This window comes from Panthera uncia, chromosome B1, assembly GCF_023721935.1.
Source record: "Panthera uncia isolate 11264 chromosome B1, Puncia_PCG_1.0, whole genome shotgun sequence".
Lineage (NCBI taxonomy): Eukaryota > Metazoa > Chordata > Mammalia > Carnivora > Felidae > Panthera > Panthera uncia.
In genome coordinates this window covers 152,362,738-152,381,153 of record NC_064811.1, presented here as the reverse complement: position 1 = coordinate 152,381,153, position 18,416 = coordinate 152,362,738, and the positions used below count along the sequence as shown (strand labels likewise).

Sequence of the window (18,416 nt, the reverse complement as noted above, 5' to 3'; positions counted from 1 at the left end):
CAGTTAAGGTATCAGCTGGAGTTGTAATCATTTCAGGATTCAATTGGGGTTGAAAGATCCACTTCCGGGTTTACCATGTGGTTTGACAGGCTTCAGTTCCTCATGGGCTGTTGGTCTTAGGGCCACAGTTCCTCACCATGCCATGTAGGCCTCTCCAAAGGGCTGCTCATCACGTGGCAGCTTGCTGCCCTCAGCAGAGTGATCACAGAGACAGCCCCTTGAGATGGGAGCTACAGTCCTTATACCTACTCTTAGTAATAAGTCAACAAGTCCAGCCCACACTCAAGGGGAAGGGATTATGCAAGACTGAATACCAGTAGACAGGGACTTTGGGAGTCCTCCTCTTAGAGACTGTCTACCACAGTGTGACTTATGGCCCATTCTATTGGTTACCAGAGTCATTGGGCAGCCCACATTTTAAAAGAGAGGAAATATATCCACTTTTAAAGAGAAGATCTGGTGGCAGCCACCTTTGCCTACTAAGTTAAATATGTTTTCATTAACTTGAGATTAAGTTACCCAGTCCCTTTCTACAGAAAACTTCATTTAGCCTTCTCCCAGGATGGACTGTCTTTGGCCATATGTAGATTCAAGAGTTCTTGTCCCAAACCCAATATCAGCGTTTCATAGAGCCAGTCATGGCAGCACAGTTATACCTAACACTGTCCTAAGTAGACTTTGGCAGGCCCCCACAAGTAGCCCCTGCATCTGACCTTTTGTCTGCTCTCTCTCTTCCATGAGGACATTTCTGTATTTCCCTTTATAAGCCTATCTAAATGTTTAATCCTTTAGATCTATGATATTGGCCACTTACCTTTCTTCTAGGTTATAGAATATAGACCATCTTTGGGCTGGTTTCTCTCTAAAGATATCCTACCCTTATCCACATTCCTGCCCCCAAACAAACACCTGAAAATAGTTAATGGACCTTGAAGTCTTGTTTTCTCAATTTGGGAAGGTAGTAAATTGTATATGACATAAAATTTGCCATTATAAACATTAAAAAAAATTTTTTTTTAAATTTTTTTTGGGGGGGCCTACAAAAGCAGAAGGGGAGAGAGAGAGGGAAAAAGAATGAGAATGAATGAATCTTAAGCAGGCTCCATGCTCAGCACAGAGCCCAACATTGGGCTCAATCCCATGACCCTGGGATGGTGACCTGAGCCGAAATCAAGAGTTGGATGCTCAACCGAGCCATTCACGTGCCCCTGCCGTTATGACCATTTTTCAGTATACATTTTGGGGCATTTGTTACAGTCACAACGTTATGCAACCATCACCACTATTTCCAAAACATTTTCACTACCCCAAACAGACACTCTGTCCTCATTAAGCAGTATTCTCAATTCTCCCATCACCCCAGCCCCTGGTAACTTCTAATCTACTTTGTCTCTGTGAGGTGGAATCATACAGTATATGGCCTTTTGTGTCTGACTTATTTCCCTTAGCATAGTGTCTTCTAGGTTTATTCATACTATAACATTAAAAGATTATGCTTCCTTTACTAAGACTGAACAATATTCCACGTGTGTATGCTGTGTGCATGTGTGTGTGTATGAACATTTAATAGAAATCACAAGTAAAGCCATCTAGTTCTGGGCTTTTCTTTGTTGGAAGGTTTTTTATTACTGATTCAATCTCCTGACTTGTTGTAGGACCATATAGACCTGTTTCTTCTTGAGTAAATCTTTGTAGTTTGTGTTTCTAGGAATTTGTCCATTTTAACTAGGTTATCCAGTATGTTAGTGTATACACACATCAATATTCTTCATAGTATTCTCTTCTAACCCTTTTTATTTCTATAAATAAATTTCTCTTTCATTTCTAATTTTAGTAATTTCAGTCTCTTTTTCTTTATACTTTTCTTCATACTTTAAGATTTCAGTCTTTTTAAATTTATTAAGTTTTCTTTTATGACCTGATTTATGATCTAAGCTAGAGAATGCTTCATGTCCCCTGTGGAAAATGCATATTCTGCTGTTGCTGAGTGATGTGTTCTGTATATGCCTGTTAGGTCTAATCAGTTTAAAGTGTTTTTCAAGTCCTCTGTTTCCTTATTGATCTTCTGTCTTATTTTTCAAGCCATTATTGAAAATGTCTGTTGAAGTCTGCAATTCTTATTGTAGAACTATTTATCTCTCCCCTCAATTCTGTCCATTTTTGCTTCATATATTTTGGGGCTCTGTTGTTAGGTGTATGTGTGTTTATAATTGTTAAACCTTGATGAATTGAACATTTTGTCTCCTGTATCATATAGCAGTTTTATTTTTAATTTTCTGAGGAGCCTCCATACTGTTTTTCCATAATGGCTGCACCAATTTGCATTCCCAGCCAACAGTACACAAGGGATTCTCTTTTCTCCACATATTGCCAACACTTGTTCTTTTGTCTTCTTGATGATGGCCAGGCTAACAGGTATGAATGAGGTCATGTCATTGTGGTCTTGATTTGCATTTCCCTGATGAGTAGTGATGTTGAGCAACTTTTCATGTACCTATTGGCCATGTGGATATCTTCTTTGGAAAAATGTCAGTTTAATTTCTCTGCCCATTTTTAATCAGATTGACTTTTGTTACTAAGTTGTAGGAGTTAAGTATATTAGATAAAATTCCTTATCCAATATGTGAATTACAAATATGTTCTCCCATTCCGTACGTTGTCTTTTCATTTTGTTGATTATTTCTTTTGCTGTATGGAAGCTTTTTAATTTGATACAGTCCCCCTTAGTGATTTTTCTTTTGTTGGTTGTGCTCCTTTAGTTCTTTGTTCATGGTTTCCTTTAGCTCCTGAGCATATTTAATACCGTTGATTCTGCCTGGTAATCCCAGTATCTAGGCTTCCTCAGGCACAGTTTCTGTCAAATTCTCTTTTTCCCATGAATGGCCTTATTTTCCTGGGTTTGTTTTTGTTGTTGATGTTGAGAACTGCACATTTGAATAATATAAAAGATTCTCCCCCTCTTCAAGGATTGCTCTTAAGGGCTGCAGTCATCCATTTGTGTAGTGACTTTTCCAAACTATTTTTGTAAAGTCAGTTCTTTGTTGCATGTGGACACTAAAGTTTCTGTCCTCTCTGCAATCAGTCTGTGACCTGACAGAGATTTTATTAAATGTCTGGATCTTTAAAAATGGGGGAGGGTGCTGTATGTCTCTTCAAATCTTACAACAAACACCCAGCACAGAAAGGAGAGGCCAAAGCAAAGGCAGTAGTTCCTCCAGGAGCCTCCAAACCAAACAAAATACACAGCTAGCTGGCTTCAGCTAACTGCTGTAGGAATGGGGGAGAGTATGTGGTTTACATCTGCTGCTCTCTTCTCAGAGTTCAGCAGCTCCTTCATCAAGTGCCCTCCCTCCCCCTCACCCCGGTTGCTATAAATGTCTTATCAATTTCTAGTGTCTCAAAATGGTTGGTTCTATTTTTTTCCAGTTTAATGGTGGTTTCAGTGGAGGGACTGATCTCTGGAGTTTCCTATTTGACCATTTGCTTTTTCAAAGTCAATTTTTTAAAAAACTATAAGGGATACCACTTCCTTCCAGGTTGCAGATGGCACAGTCTTTAACTTCTGCAGAGACACACTAATGATTTGGGACGTGAGCAAAGTAGTGGGAATGATCTGTGACATAGCAGATATTTTGCACTGATATGAACAGAGCCAGTCCAGTTTTGAATTAGAAGTTTGTGGGCTCTCCTAGGTCAGACACTGTGTGAGGGGAAAAAAATCTAAGAGCTGTAAGATAACCTACCACCGTCATCCTACTCTAAGTTACCACAGTAGGTTTCATTTAAATTCTGTGTAACTGCTATACAAGTTATCTACTTTTATCCTTTGTTCATTTTGTCTTCGCTATTACCTTGGTATAGCCATTTCAGAATGGATAGAGGAATTTTAGGCTGCTGGGTAGCAGGTTGGATCTTATACCTCTACTCAGATATTCTCTGTATCATCCAGGATGATGGAGAATAAGGTACTAATGTGCTTTATTAATGATTTGAAATAGTCAGCTGCTTTGAAGAGCTAAGATTACATGTGGGTAATTTTGTAAGTTTCTTTTTTTTTTTTTTTTTTAATAACATAGCAGGGGGAAAAAACTCTCTTTCAAAGATTTAAGGTCATTGAGTTAACTGGTTCATTTTCAGACATTCAGAATAAAAACCTTTCCCAACTCTCCTACATGGGCATTGTTGAAGAGTGAAATAGTGCCATCCAACTAAGCGATCAATGAGATGTAATAAAGTCTCATTTTAGTAGCAAATGAATGAAACTAATGAATACATTTGCCTTGTATTAACGCTGCTAGGTACATACCAAGTACTCAATAAATAGTTGATTAATTGAACCCAAAAGTAATTAAAACAGTTTGTTTTTATTTCACTGATTTTTTTTAATGATTATGAATCATCATCTCAATCTTTTGTACCTACTCAGAAAAATCAGATTTAAGTTTCAAAGGGTTGATTTAACATATTTTCAAGTTTGGCTTCAGGAATGTGATGTGGCTGAAGGTAGCTAAAGAGGCTGGTGACCAAAGCCAAATCACAGAATATTACTCTAGGCACGTGTCTGGATACTCTTTTTCTACCTTATCTCATTTGATCATATCACATCTGGCAAAGCAATGAAGCTAAAACAGGAATTTGGACCACCCCCTGCCCTCCCCATCCCGAATGCTCTACTAACAATGCTAGTAGGGCACCCTGAGGACTACTGCATATCGGTTCAAGTCCTGCTCATTCCCTAGCCCACCGGGCTTTGCAGACACACCCAAGCGATCAGGTTGAGAAGTCAGTTACTTGTAGAGTCCACTGCATCTCTTCTCAAGGGCAGGAGCAGTGTTAACGCTGAGGCCTGTGACACAGTCTGCCTACGTCAGTCCAGGAGGCTGGCAGACGTCAGCTGTGAAATGTAATTGCTTGCTGTTGACCGACTAACAAGAGGAAAGTTACTGTGAGGAGGACTGTTTGGAGCCCTGCTCAGCACCAAGGGGTGAGGGGAGCAGGGTGTGGCCCATACCCAGCCCCAGTGATGGCCTGTTCTCCTCCAAGCTGGCTAAGAGTGCTAATGCTTTTACCAGCCTGTTCTGCAGATTGTAGAAATGCAGCAGGGGCATGGAGGTGGGGAAGCTGTCCAGAAACAAGAGGCACAAAGAAATACAAACGGGCGTATTTTTGCTTAGTTGTTTAAGAGGTTGGAGTTCAGACCCGCTGGAGGTCAGACTTCTTTCCCCAAAATACTTAAATCTTCCCAAAGGGTCCAGAAGTAGATTTTCCATCTCCGTGCTACTGCATGTTAGTGGAAACAAAGATAGGAGCCTGAAAATATACCTTTCTTTCAAAAAAGCACAAAGCCTGAATGCCTCTTCTCAAGTTGTAATGGTTTCTAAGGCCCATGCCCTGTATAAAGGCAGAAATAGCTCAGGGAGTCTGTATGCTCAGTTGGAATCATGACTGAGGAATGCTTAGTGTTACCCCAGTAAAGCTGTTCTTTTCAGCAGCTTAGGAAATCAGGGCACACTCTGTTGAACTTTACACTTATCCAAGGGCTGTCCTGTGTTAGATGTAAGGAACTGCTTCTGTCTCACCCTCTGCTGGTTATGGTGGACAGATAACAGGTGTAGCTGTTCTAGGATGCACTTTGACCAACAGTACACCTTCAGTCTGGTAATTAATGGTAAAGGAGATATCACCATCTTTATTTGAAAGAAGGCAATTAAAACATGCTTCCAGTGAACATGCTGAGCAGAACCAGAAGGAAACCCAATGTATTTTATGACTTCACATGAGTAGAAAGCTAGAAGCATTAGCAGTCTGGTGAATTAATTGATCATTGTTGAAGCTGGGTAATGGGTATATGGAAGTTCGATACATCACCTCTACTTTTACATATTCTCCATAATAAATTAAGTCCATGGAAAATGGCATCTACTTTGTGAAATTAGAAAATATAAAAAGCCAGAGCTATGTCTTTAAAATGTGGGGGCAACTTTATAAGAGATAACAGTATAAATTAGAAAGCTGCCTCTAAATCTTTAACAAGGTAAGAAAGCTGGAACTAGATAAAGCCCTGCCCTTCATGCCTTTTACACTGAGTCATTTTCACTACCTGTCACCTAACATACAGGCAATTTTTTTTCTTTCTTTTTTCTTTTTAAAGACATCCCTCAGGGGCACATTTCTTTGTATGTATACAACATAATAACTGAATACAGTACAATAGTTGATTATATGCCAGACACTTCCTAATGATGGAAGTCATTGACTTCAAAGAGCTTACATTCTAGGAAGATAGACACGCAAGTCAAATGAAGCACAGCATGGCGACCGGAACAACAGGACTATAAGTAAGGGAAGCAGCTAGCATGGAGAGAGATGCTATGAATTCTAGCTTCTTTGTGGATAGGAGAAGTATATTCCGAGGTCTCCTGGTGGTGGGTTTGTCCAAGTTGAGGGTTCAGTGTGGAATGAGCCACTCATCCTATTCCTTCTACCTTATTTCCTAAATTCTCTGGACAAATTGAGTTCTCAAAACACATTGAAACATCTATAAAATGGAGTGCCCCTCTTGAGCCTTTTTCTTAATTGAGATATTATATGCAATAAAGTACATTTTAAGTGTACCACTTGATTAGTTTTTGCATGTGAATTATATTCCCATGTAACTATTAGATTAAGATGGAACTTTTTCAGCCCTCCAGGAGACTCTTCTTCCCTCTTTCAGTTCATACCATCTTCCAGATGTAACCAGTACTCTGACTTCCAGGACCATAAAATTAACTTTACCTGTGTCTGCACTTTGTGTTGATGGGATCTTTCATATGTGCTTTCTTTCATACATGTTAGGCCTTTGAGGTTCATCCATGTTCTTGCAGATAGCTATAGTTCCTTTTTCCATTCTGTGGGTGAAAATATAATTTATCCATTCTACTACTGATAGATATTTGGGTTATTTCCTGTTTGGATATTATAAATAATGTCTTTTGTTGGATATAAGCATTCATTTCTCTCTTCACTCAGGAATATAATTGCTGGGTTATAGGATGTGCTTATGGAACGAGAGCTTTAGGAAATAGTACAAACAATAAAGTGGTTGTACCCCTCTGGGGGTTCTGAGCTGTCTTCCTATATTCAGTGGGTGTGTGCTACTATCTGACCTATATTCTGTGTGTGTTTTCCTCTTGCTGTATCCCAAGCCACAATGTTGAGTAGAAGTAATGATTAGAATGTAGAGACAAGGTGAAATTGTGCAAGATAGAATATCAGTAATCCTATTTTTTTTTTTTTAATTCTAGATAACATACAGTGCAATATTGGTTTCAGGAGAATTCAGTGATTCATTACTTACATACAACACCCAGTGCTCATCACAACAAGTGCATTCTTTAATACCCATCACCCAGCTAGCTCATTCCCAACCACCTCCCTCTGTCACCCCTCAGTTTGTTCCCTATCATTAGGAGTCTCTTGTGGTTTCTCAGTAATCCTTGAATTAAAAGGGAAATTGTCCAGTGACCTGTCATCACATGATATAGTACTGTTACTTCCATTGTGTCAGCTTCAATTCAATTTTCTAAACACTTGAAAACTTTCAAAGGAGATAGGAAACGAAACATGGTGGGAAAGTCCTTTTCCTAAGTAGCAAATGTTTGGGCTAAAGAACTAGGCTAGACTTGAAAGAGCTAACAGTTCTTTGGGTTTTTGGTTTGTTTTGTTTTTTGGGTTTTAATTTTTTTATATAATTTATTGTCAGATTGGTTTCCATACAACACCCAGTGCTCATCCTAACAGGTGCCCTCCTCAGTGCCCATCACCCACTTTCCCCTTAAGCCCTCATCAAACCCTCAGTTCTCAGTATTTAAGAGTCTCTATTTCATGCACAATACTCAGCACTAGGAATACAAAGTAAAGAAAAAGGTAAATAGAACTCGTACCACTTAGGGAGGCCAACAGTGGCACAGTCCACCATGGGGAGTTCTGGGGGGCAGAACACTGTAAAGAAAACCGCAGTTGTTTTCATTCACATTACACACGATACTCTGAATACCTATGCTACTGACACCGAATGTAGGGTGTTTCCACACATCAAGTAATTCTGCCACACCAGCTGTGTGTCCTGTAATTTAACTCCATTCTGACACTATCTACCTGGAGACAGCTTCAGATCCCACAGGTTAAGGGCTCAGGCCCACAAGAATGTCCTCACTTCAAATGCCAATTGCAAGTCCAGGTTGTTACCAGTGCTTCTGACCTATAAATGGAGGTTTCCACCACCCCCTTCTTAGGTTTGATTAGTTTGCTAGAGGGAACAAGCATAAGCAAAGACCTGGAAGCTAGAAAAAGAGCCAGACATGTGCAGAGAACTTAAAAAATTTAAAATTCACCAAGGCTGAAGCATAATTTTTAAGAAGAGAGGTGTAGCAAGAGATAAAGCTAGAAATGTAGTTGGGTACCAGATCGTAAACAGCTTTAAAAGAATAATAACAGCCAATGTTTCTGAGGAATTGGCTTTTTTCAGACCCTGCACTAATCACATTCCATAGACTATCTCATTTAATACTCAACATCCTGAAAACTTAAGTACATTATTACAGAGGATAAAATAAAGGTTCAGGGTTCTCTTTTTTTGCTGGGTCTCTGTCTGGTTTGGGAATCAAAGTAATGCTGGCTTCATACAATGAGTCTGGAAGTTTTCCTTCCCTTTCTATTTTTTGGAACAGCTTGAGAAGGATAGGTATTATCTCTGCTTTAAATGTCTGGTACAATTCCCCAGGGAAGCCATCTGGTCCTGGACTCTTATTTGTTGGGAGATTTTTGATAACTGATTCAATCTCTTCTCTGGTTATGGGTCTGTTCAAGTTTTCTATTTCTTCCTGTTTGAGTTTTGGAAGTGTGTGGGTGCTTAGGAATTTGTCCATTTCTTCTAGGTTGTCCAGTTTGTTGGCATATAATTTTTCATAGTATTCCCTGATAATTGCTTGTATTTCTGAGGGATTGGTTGTAATAATTCCATTTTCATTCGTGACTTTATCTATTTGGGTCCTCTCCCTTTTCTTTTTGAGAAGCGTGGCTAGAGGTTTACCAATTTTGTTCATTTTTTCAAAAAACCAACTCTTGGTTTCATTGATCTGCTCTACTGTTTTTTTAGATTCTATATTGTTTATTTCTGCTCTGATCTTTATTATAATTTCTTCTGGGTTTGGGGTGTCTTTGCTGTTCTGCTTCTATTTCCTTTAGGTGTGCTGTTAGATTTTGTATTTGGGATTTTTCGTGTTTCTTGAGATAGGCTTGGATTGCAATGTATTTTCCTCTCAGGACTGCCTTTGCTGCATCCCAAAATGTTTGGATTGTTGTGTTTTCATTTTCATTTGTTTCCATATATTTTTAAATTTCTTCTCTAATTGCCTGGTTGGCCCATTCATTCTTTAGTAGGATGTTCTTTAACTTCCATGCTTTTGGAGGGTTTCCAGACTTTTTCCTGTGGTTGATTTCAAGTTTCATAGCATTGTGATCTGAAAGTGTGCATGGTATGATCTCAATTCTTGTATACTTATGAAGGGCTGTTTTGTGACCCAGTGTGTGATCTATCTTGGAGAATGTTCCATGTGCACTCGAGAAGAAAGTATATTCCGTTGCTTTGGGATGCAGAGTCCATCTGATCCAATGTATCATTCAGGGCCCTTGTTTCTTTATTGATTCTCTGTCTAGATCATCTAGCCATTGCTGTAAGTGTTCACTCCTCATCAGAGAAATACAAATCAAAACCACACTGAGATATCACCTCACGCTGGTCAGAGTGGCCAAAATGAACAAGTCAGGAGACTATAGATGCTGGAGAGGATGTGGAGAAATGGGAACCTTCTTGCACTGTTGATGGGAGTGCAAACTGGTGCAGCCACTCTGGAAAACAGCATGGAGATTCCTCAAAAAATTAAAAATAGATTTACCCTATGACCCAGCAATAGCACTGCTAGGAATTGACCCAAGGGATACAGGAGTGCTGATGCATGTGCCCCAATGTTTACAGCAGCACTTTTCAACAATAGCCAAATTATGGAAAGAGCCTAAATGTCCATCAACTGATGAATGGATAAAGAAGATGTGGTTTATATGTACAATGGAATACTATTTGGCAAGGAGAAAGAATGAAATATAGCCTTTTGTAGCAACGTGGATGGAACTGGAGAGTATTATGCTAAGTGAGATAAGACAGATACTGTATGTTTTTACTCATATGTGGATCCTGAGAAACTTAAGACCAGAGGGAAGGGGGGGAAAAAGTTACGGAGAGGGAAGGAGGCAAACCATAAGAGACTCTTAAATACTGAGAACAAACTGAGGGTTGCTGGGGAGTGGGAGAGGGGAAAGTGGGTTATGGGCATTGAGAAGGGCACCTGTTGAGATGAGCACTGGGTGTTGTATGGAAATCAATTTGACAATAAATTATATGGGAAAAAAAAAAAGTTCAGGGAAATTAAGTAACTGACCCAGGCCACAGACCTGTAAAATGGGTCCAGGTCTTAAACCCAGATCAAACTGATCCAGAGCCTGTCCCCTCTTAACCACGCCAGTAGACACTACCTTATAAGCCATGCATTTATCCTCCTGTGCACTCTCAGCATCTTCTGTGGGACAGTATTTTATTTAGAGGGATCACTTAGGATAGTGTTTCTCAAACTTAATATGTAGATCCCTTTTAAAAAAAAAGTTCATAGACCTTTAGTATTGACTTAAATCAGCTAATGTTGCTTAAATGCATGCAAACTTAAAACAGGTATGAACTTCTGGTACTTACACTGTTCATACATGAAAGAAATATGCCAGTTAAACAAAACTTTAATAAAATGCAAATTAAGTAGCATTAATTTAATGTGACCAATATTCTGTTGAAATTGTCGCTCACGATGAGGGCGTGTTGCACTGACACTGAAGCACAGCTTCTTTTCGTTCGGTGCCCCTTCCCTCTCTAGGCTCTGTGGAGACCCCATTTTCCCCTGTCTCCCCTCTCTTTCACCTTCCGGGGAACTGTGATACTGTTTGGTTCCATTTAGAATGTGGACAGGTCACACTTAAATCCACCTCCTCCCATGGTGTGCCAACAGGACTGAAATACACAGGCTCTAAAATACAAAGTTTCTATGGTTTAATACAGCCTGTATTCAAAATGATAAAAATGTTCCAAACTTGTTAAAATGAGGTTCGATCTGGACTGGAATTTGGTCTGTGAATATGAGGGGGGCGGGGGGTGGAGCTGAGAGAGGAGCATCTGCTGGCCTTTGAGGGTTTTTACGGGAGTTTACGCTTAACACTCTTCTTTCTTTGGTTTTCTGCTGCCTCACAGGGGTCGGCACCAGGAATTATTACAGAAAGATTGGCTACAGACTACAAGGGCCGTACATGGTAAAGACGCTGAAATAATGGCCACACCGGCCCACCTTGATGCAGTGTCCTCCCTGGCAGAAAATAAAGATTCAAGATACCTTGACTACTCAGCAGAGAGGCCGAGCAAAACAAATGGACCTACCCTGCCTCCCTGGCAAGGAGCTTCACCCTCATCCTGCAGCTGCAGAGACTGGAAACCGTGTTCAGGGCCAGGCCAGGCGCCTGCCGACCAAGCCCACCAAGCCCCTGGTGCCCAGAGCTGCTGCATGTTCTTGAGTCATGTATCCAGTTTCTAAAGTCTGCATGAAGCTTGCAGTTGATCTACCATGACTCATGCACAGTGACGAAAGCAAATTAATCAACTCATTTGGACACCATAATTCATGAAGTAAAGCTAGCTATTGTCATTTGAGGAGTAAACTTAGGAGTAGGTTATTTATATACTGTAGGGACAAAAAGGCTGGAACATGAAAACTGTCAGGCTTTGATCTCTGGCCTTTATATACATTCCGGCACAAGAAAATGAGCTCTTGTTTTAATGGAAATAATTCTGATTCCCATGCTGATGTTTGAAATAACAGTGTGATGAGGAGAGAGGAATTGAAGTTGTAGGTTTGTGTGTGAAGCTTGAAACCAGCGTTTCTCATGTGGGGGTCTCCCATCCACTCTGGGCCCTTACAAACACCCTTTATTTTGCACTTTTTCTTGTCTGTGCTCCCCCTACTCTAGACAACTGCAGAACAGCGTGGGCAGCAGCATTTGGTTTCCCCTCTTGTGTGTCCTGAGCAGGCAGAGTCTGACATGCACATGCCTGAGCTTGTGTGGCCCTAAGTCAAGGTTCGCTTCCACAGAAGCGGTTTCCTGCATTATGATTCTTTAAGAGGGACTTTGGCTTGTTTTAAATGAAAAAAGATAAGAGTTCAACTCCTATCAAAGCAAGAAAGTGGAAAATCTTTCTGCATTTGGCCCAAATCCAAAAATAGGAAAAAGATTGGCTTTTTCAAAGGTTTGTATTCAAGAACTCCTCTTTGTAACTTCTAGGTAATCTGCAGAAGAGACCCAGCCTGGAGAGGGCCAATTCTTAAGAGCATGGCTTAAACCTGTGCCCCCTGGCTTCTGTGGCATTTTACAAAGCTTTATTAAATGGAATTGATTCCCCTGAAAAATAAAATCTTCAACACATAGAGAAGACTCATGTAAGGTTTTTTCCCCTCTCCCTGTTACACATGTAGTGACATTTGCTATGAATTTGCCGGTTTGGGTTTCCAATCTGCGATGCTATTTATTTCCTCCTTCGTGCTGTTTGCCTTTTCATCCCACTGCCACAGGGCAGATGACACTGGCTCTCTTGGGGGCTTGTGGAGCTACAGAGGCTTTCTGGGAGTATAGTCTAGGGGATTTAGCTACTTCTCAATTATCCTTGTTTTTCCTTTAAAAACAAAACTATCAAACTAACAGCACACGCGCCACACTAGCTGTTAGCACACACCACTGGGGATGACAGAATGGAGAGCGTGCTGACCCAGGCTCGCCTCTGTCCACAGTGTGACCCTGGCTTACACAAGAGTTTCTGGGCCTCCATTTTCTCATCCTCAAGGTCCTATTTACCTAAATGGATCAAAATGTGTAATGTACAAACAGATCTTTTGTAAAAATGTAAACTTATCCTAAAATGATTTTTTTTTTTTTTTTTTTTTTTTTGGGACAGAGAGAGACAGAGCATGAACGGGGGAGGGGCAGAGAGAGAGGGAGACACAGAATCGGAAACAGGCTCCAGGCTCCGAGCCATCAGCCCAGAGCCTGACGCGGGGCTCGAACTCACGGACCGCAAGATCGTGACCTGGCTGAAGTCAGACGCTTAACCGACTGCGCCACCCAGGCGCCCCCTAAAATGATAATTTAGAGCAAGATTTTAAAACAAATTGCCTAGGAACTTGCTTGTTTCTGAAAGTGGATATCAGCCAATGTTCCATCTGGATTTTCATCTCGGGGCTCGGAAGAATACCTCTTTCCAGCACGTCCTCAGCCACCTTCGGAATGAGTCTCCTAAGTTTGTGTGAAAGCTGCAGAACTTTCAAATCTGCACAGGGAGCGTTGGGGTGGCAGTCGGGGGCTCCTGCAAAATTCCTGCAGCCTCTCTGCCACTAGAAACTTCAACTGCTCTTCTGACTGCCAAGGGCTTTTCTAGGCATGTGTGTGGTGCTTGGCACAACCACGGCCTGGCCCCCCTCGGAGATACGTGCTCCCCAGTCCCATGGGCCAATTCCTAAGACAGATCAAGGAAGTGGGATCCTGCCAGCCTCAGCACGGAACCTTTAAAGCTGCAGCCTGTGGGGCGCCTGGGTGGCTCAGTCGAGCATCCGACTTCCACTCAGGTCATGATCTCACAGGCCACGAGTTCAAGCCCCACGTCGGGCTCTGTGCTGACAGCCCAGAGCCTGGAGCCTGCTTCAGGTTCTGTGTCTCCTTCTCTTTCTGTCCCTCCCTGCTCGTTCTCTCTCTCTCAAAAATAAATAAAACATTAAAAGAAAAGAAATTTAAAAAATAAAGCTACAGCCTGTGTTACTGATCTATATTGAACGAGTCCCTAGCAGCCACCTCAAGCCCAAAGCTTTTGGTTCACCTTGTTCTATTACCTGGAGAGGTTTTTGTTTTAATTAAGCCATATCAAAAGCAGACTGAAATCTGAATAGAAAATGAGATTTTAAAAATAGGTCATCACCAAGTGAAGGGGCATGGCAAAGATACAGTTTCTAAAACTTAGGAATGATTGAACACTCTTTAAAGGAAGGAAGAGTTCATTCATCTAAGTCACAGGTTGCCAATCATCAAATCCATGCTTTGAGGGACAAGAGACTCGCTGAGACTCTAGAACAGCAAAAAAACATTTTAAAACCTCACTGTGATTCTGGGGGCTTCCCGGAATGATGTGGACGGCCAGTCTCCCACGTGTGTGCTGGTGGCTGTGTCCACCTAGGGAGTCCCTCCAAGGGAGCTTAGCTGCCTTTCGGGGTGTGAAGCAGTGTGGTGCCACACTTGTAAACATGAGAATTGCACGTACCAGCAGTACATTTCTGTTTAATTCTGTGAAGGCAGTCCCAGAGACTAAGCTTACAAAGAAACTCATTTTAAAATCAAATTCATGCCCTATCAGAAGTAGCAAACTGGCTGCTTTTTTATATCCAAATGTGCATGACACGTCTGTCTCTTCACAAGCCTAGAATACCCTTTTTGTCCACCTGGAAAACTTCAAGGGAAAGAACTAGCATCTGCTGAGCCCCACTGCACTGGGCTCCACCCCAGGCCCTTCCCATTCTTTACTAGAAAGTCCTCTTCTAAATGGGCAGAAAACATGAATAGACACTTCTCTAAAGAAGACATCCAGATGGCCAACAGGCACATGAAAAGATGCTCAACGTCGCTCCTCATCAGGGAAATACAAATCAAAACCACACCCAGATATCACCTCACACCAGTCAGAGTGGCCAAAAATGAACAAATCAGGAGACTATAGATGCTGGAGAGGATGTGGAGAAATGGGAACCCTCTTGTACTGTTGGTGGGAATGCAAACTGGTGCAGCCACTCTGGAAAACAGTGTGGAGGTTCCTCAAAAAATTAAAAATAGACCTACCCTAGGACCCAGCAATAGCACTGCTAGGAATGTACCCAAGGGATACAGGAGTACTGATGCATAGGGGCACTTGTACCCCAATGTTTATAGCAGCACTCTCAACAGTAGCCAAATTGTGGAAAGAGCCTAAATGTCCATCAACTGATGAATGGACAAAGAAATTGTGGTTTATATACACAATGGAGTACTACATGGCAATGAGAAAAAATGAAATATGGCCCTTTGTAGCAACATGGATGGAACTGGAGAGTGTTATGCTAAGTGAAATAAGCCATACAGAGAAAGATACCATATGTTTTCACTCTTATGTGGATCCTGAGAAACTTAACAGAAACCCATGGGGGGTGGGGGGAAGAGGAAAAAAAAGGAGGTTAGAGTGGGAGAGAGCCAAAGCATAAGAGACTCTTAAAAACTGAGAACTGAGGGTTGATGGGGGGCGGGAGGGAGGGGAAGGTGGGTGATGGGTATTGAGGAGGGCACCTTTTGGGATGAGCACTGGGTGTTGTATGGAAACCAATTTGACAATAAACTTCATATATTGAGAAAAAAAAAAAAAGTCCTCTTCTAACGGTGAATGTCAGACTCCCCCACGTGACCAATGAGGACTCGGGCAGGCATCTTCACCTCTGAGCCTCGAGTCAGGCAGGACCGCCACATCGCCCAGTTCCAGTCTGTGCCAGTCCTCAAGCGTCAGGGTCACATGCACTGTGATATGAAAGTGCCCCTAAGACCAAGCACGGCAGCCCTGATCTTAGCTACCAAATGGATATAGGATTCGGGGCACCTAAGTGACTCAGTCGGTTGAGCATCTGACTCTTGATTTTGGCTCAGATCATGATCTCACGGTTCATAGGTTAGAGCTCCACCTGGGGCTCTGCACTAACAGCACAAAACCTGCTTAGGATTCTCTCTCTTCCTCTCTCTCTGCCCATCCCCCACTCATGCTCGCACACATGCTCTCTCTCTCAAACTTTAAAAACATAAATACATAAATATATGAGTCAAACAAGTCAGTGACTCAGCCTTTCTCACTCCACTCTACCCAACATTTCCTGTTTTAAGGGGAAAAAAATTTCAGTCCTCTTCTGTTTAAAGCTGTTCAGCCTGCAGGTTTTGAGCAACAAGCCTGTGGGCTTTCATAGTATTTCATCCTCACAACAAACAACCGGTGAGGAAAATCCTATTGTCCCAGTTTTTAAAATTGCACATAGTGGAAGTGAATGAGGTCAAGAGAGAATGCAAAGCAGAGTCTGCTTTTATTTAAATGAACATAGCTAAAATAGATAAGCAAGCTTTTGGCTCTAAAAATTATATATTCTCATTATAACTAATTGAAATGAACCAGTAAAGCACAAAGTCCCCTGAAATCCACCATCAGAGATAACCGTGGTAAAATAAACACTGTGATGAACATCCTCCATCCACCTGCACGTGAGCACATGCGTATCATCAGTTCCACACAAAATGTTCACACTATGCACGTTGCTTTGTAACCTTGGTAGCTTAACCAAATGTAAACATCTTCCTGTGTCTGTACACATAGATCCATTTAATCCTTTTTAATGGCTACCTATAATGAATAGAACTATAACTACTATTCTACTGTCTGCAGATGCCACAGTTTATGGAAGCAGGTCTTTCGTGTCTTCCGTTCTCTTATATTCTCATTGTCACAATAGCTAGAATCATGTATTAGGCAGGGGGGCTGCACACATAAGTTGATTCAACACTAAGATTTGCTCCTTTAAATTTTTTTTTCTACAAGCATTCATTCGTCCATGGCAGCTGCATGGACCACCCCCAAGTCTTTCAGTCCTTCATTCACAACGCACCTTGTAGGAAATGGGGAAGAAGCAAACCTGTCTGGCACTTGGCCTTTTTCATTCAGAAAGCAGCGGCAGGCCTGACTGTGAACAAGTCCCATGATAGAAAATGTCAAGCTGCTGGTTCATGGAAAGGCACTAGACCGTGAACATGCTCTTATTGAGATTAGAAGTGACCGTACCTTATCTTTTCTCCCCTGATGGAAGTTACTGCCTTGAATCAGATTCCTTTGCCCGCTAAAGCCCTGCAGTGAAAGTTATGCTCTTATCTCAGGGCTGATCTTATCTGTGAGGTTAGCAGCCGTGAGCACGAGATTACAGTTGCTGCTGTCCCAACCAGCGTAGGTGGAAAGGGCTCAGCACCTGAACCTCTAGGAAGAGCCAGCCTGGCTTTTAGCTGCCTGGGTTTGAGGCTTGTTTCCACAGCATCTTGGACCACTGCATACTGGGGGTGCTAAAGCAGCAGGCAAAAGGATCCTTTACATCCATCTGAGGAAAAGGGAGGAAGGAATGCTGGGAAGGGGGCACAGGGCAGAGAAAGGGAAGTAGTATCTGTTGAACAGATAGGCCTGGTGTTGCCCTTCCAACAACCCTCTGAGGAATTATGGCCTCCATTTTACAAACTAGAAACCAAGGTCCCAAACAAGTCAACCAAGTCCACAAAACTAGGAAGTGAAGAGTTGAACATAAAGGCAACAAACTGGCATTCACAAACTTGCAAAGACTTAAGGACTCTAAATTTCTAAACAAAAGGGTTCAGGCTGGCAATTGGGTTAGAAAAGGGTGTTTTTTAAGCTACGTTTTCCTACAAGATACCATCTGCCCTCCACCCCACCTACCTCAAGCCACCTCTTAGCACAACTGCCAGTAAGCTCTTCCCTAAAAAACTACTTGATGAAGAAATGCAGCCAAGAGATACATCCAAATAAAGAACTTGGAACTAGGGGAGATATGGGAAGAAAGAACCAGCAGTAAGGAATCAATCTATTTAAATACAGAACTGAAACTAATCCCAGAAGTTACTGCTTTGGAAAAGAATGGAAGTTTCTGGGTTAAAATGGAGGACTGAATACACAGATCTAGTTTTGTTCCCACCCAAAGCTCACACAGACTAAATGGGATTTTTAAAAATTCATACAATAGGAAGAACAAAAGAGACGAAAGTGATAAGATTTTGGAAGCTATAAAGCAGATGGATAGTAGTAACTCACTTAGCAGTTGAAACTGAACAATGGAGAAAGTTCACAGCCAATAATACAGTTCATACCACAGAAACCAAAAGCCACAGGAACTGACAGCAGCAGGTGTTGGAGAGGAAGAGAAGAGGCCAAAATAAGGAGGACCGATGGAAATCAATTGGTATCAGGTAGGCCCCTGGGTCCCTGTACCTGCTCCCTGCATTAAGCAGATGCTCTGTTTCCCACCTCACGAATGGCCAGGAGGCTTATTTCTTGAAGAGGGTCAAACTGACGATCTTTGAATGACAGAACTCTAGGCAAAGTTGAAGTTGGGGTAATATAACCAAATACAGGATGATTCAGTCAACCCACGCACACCAAATAGTGAGTACTGAAACTCAGTTTTCAG

The 18,416-nt window shown here is 41.7% G+C and overlaps 1 protein-coding gene across 1 annotated transcript in view; it reads left to right on the top strand.

Annotated features, from left to right (window-relative positions):
* The window catches only part of ELP3 (elongator acetyltransferase complex subunit 3), a 98,524-nt gene extending 85,475 nt beyond the window's left edge, over positions 1 to 13,049 (top strand). Inside the window, exon 15 of the mRNA XM_049632394.1 lies at positions 11,333 to 13,049. Coding sequence (XP_049488351.1) covers positions 11,333 to 11,409 — 77 coding nt within the window. The 3' untranslated portion in view covers positions 11,410 to 13,049. The remainder of the gene's footprint in view (positions 1 to 11,332) is intronic.
* Positions 13,050 to 18,416: the final 5,367 nt, after the last annotated feature.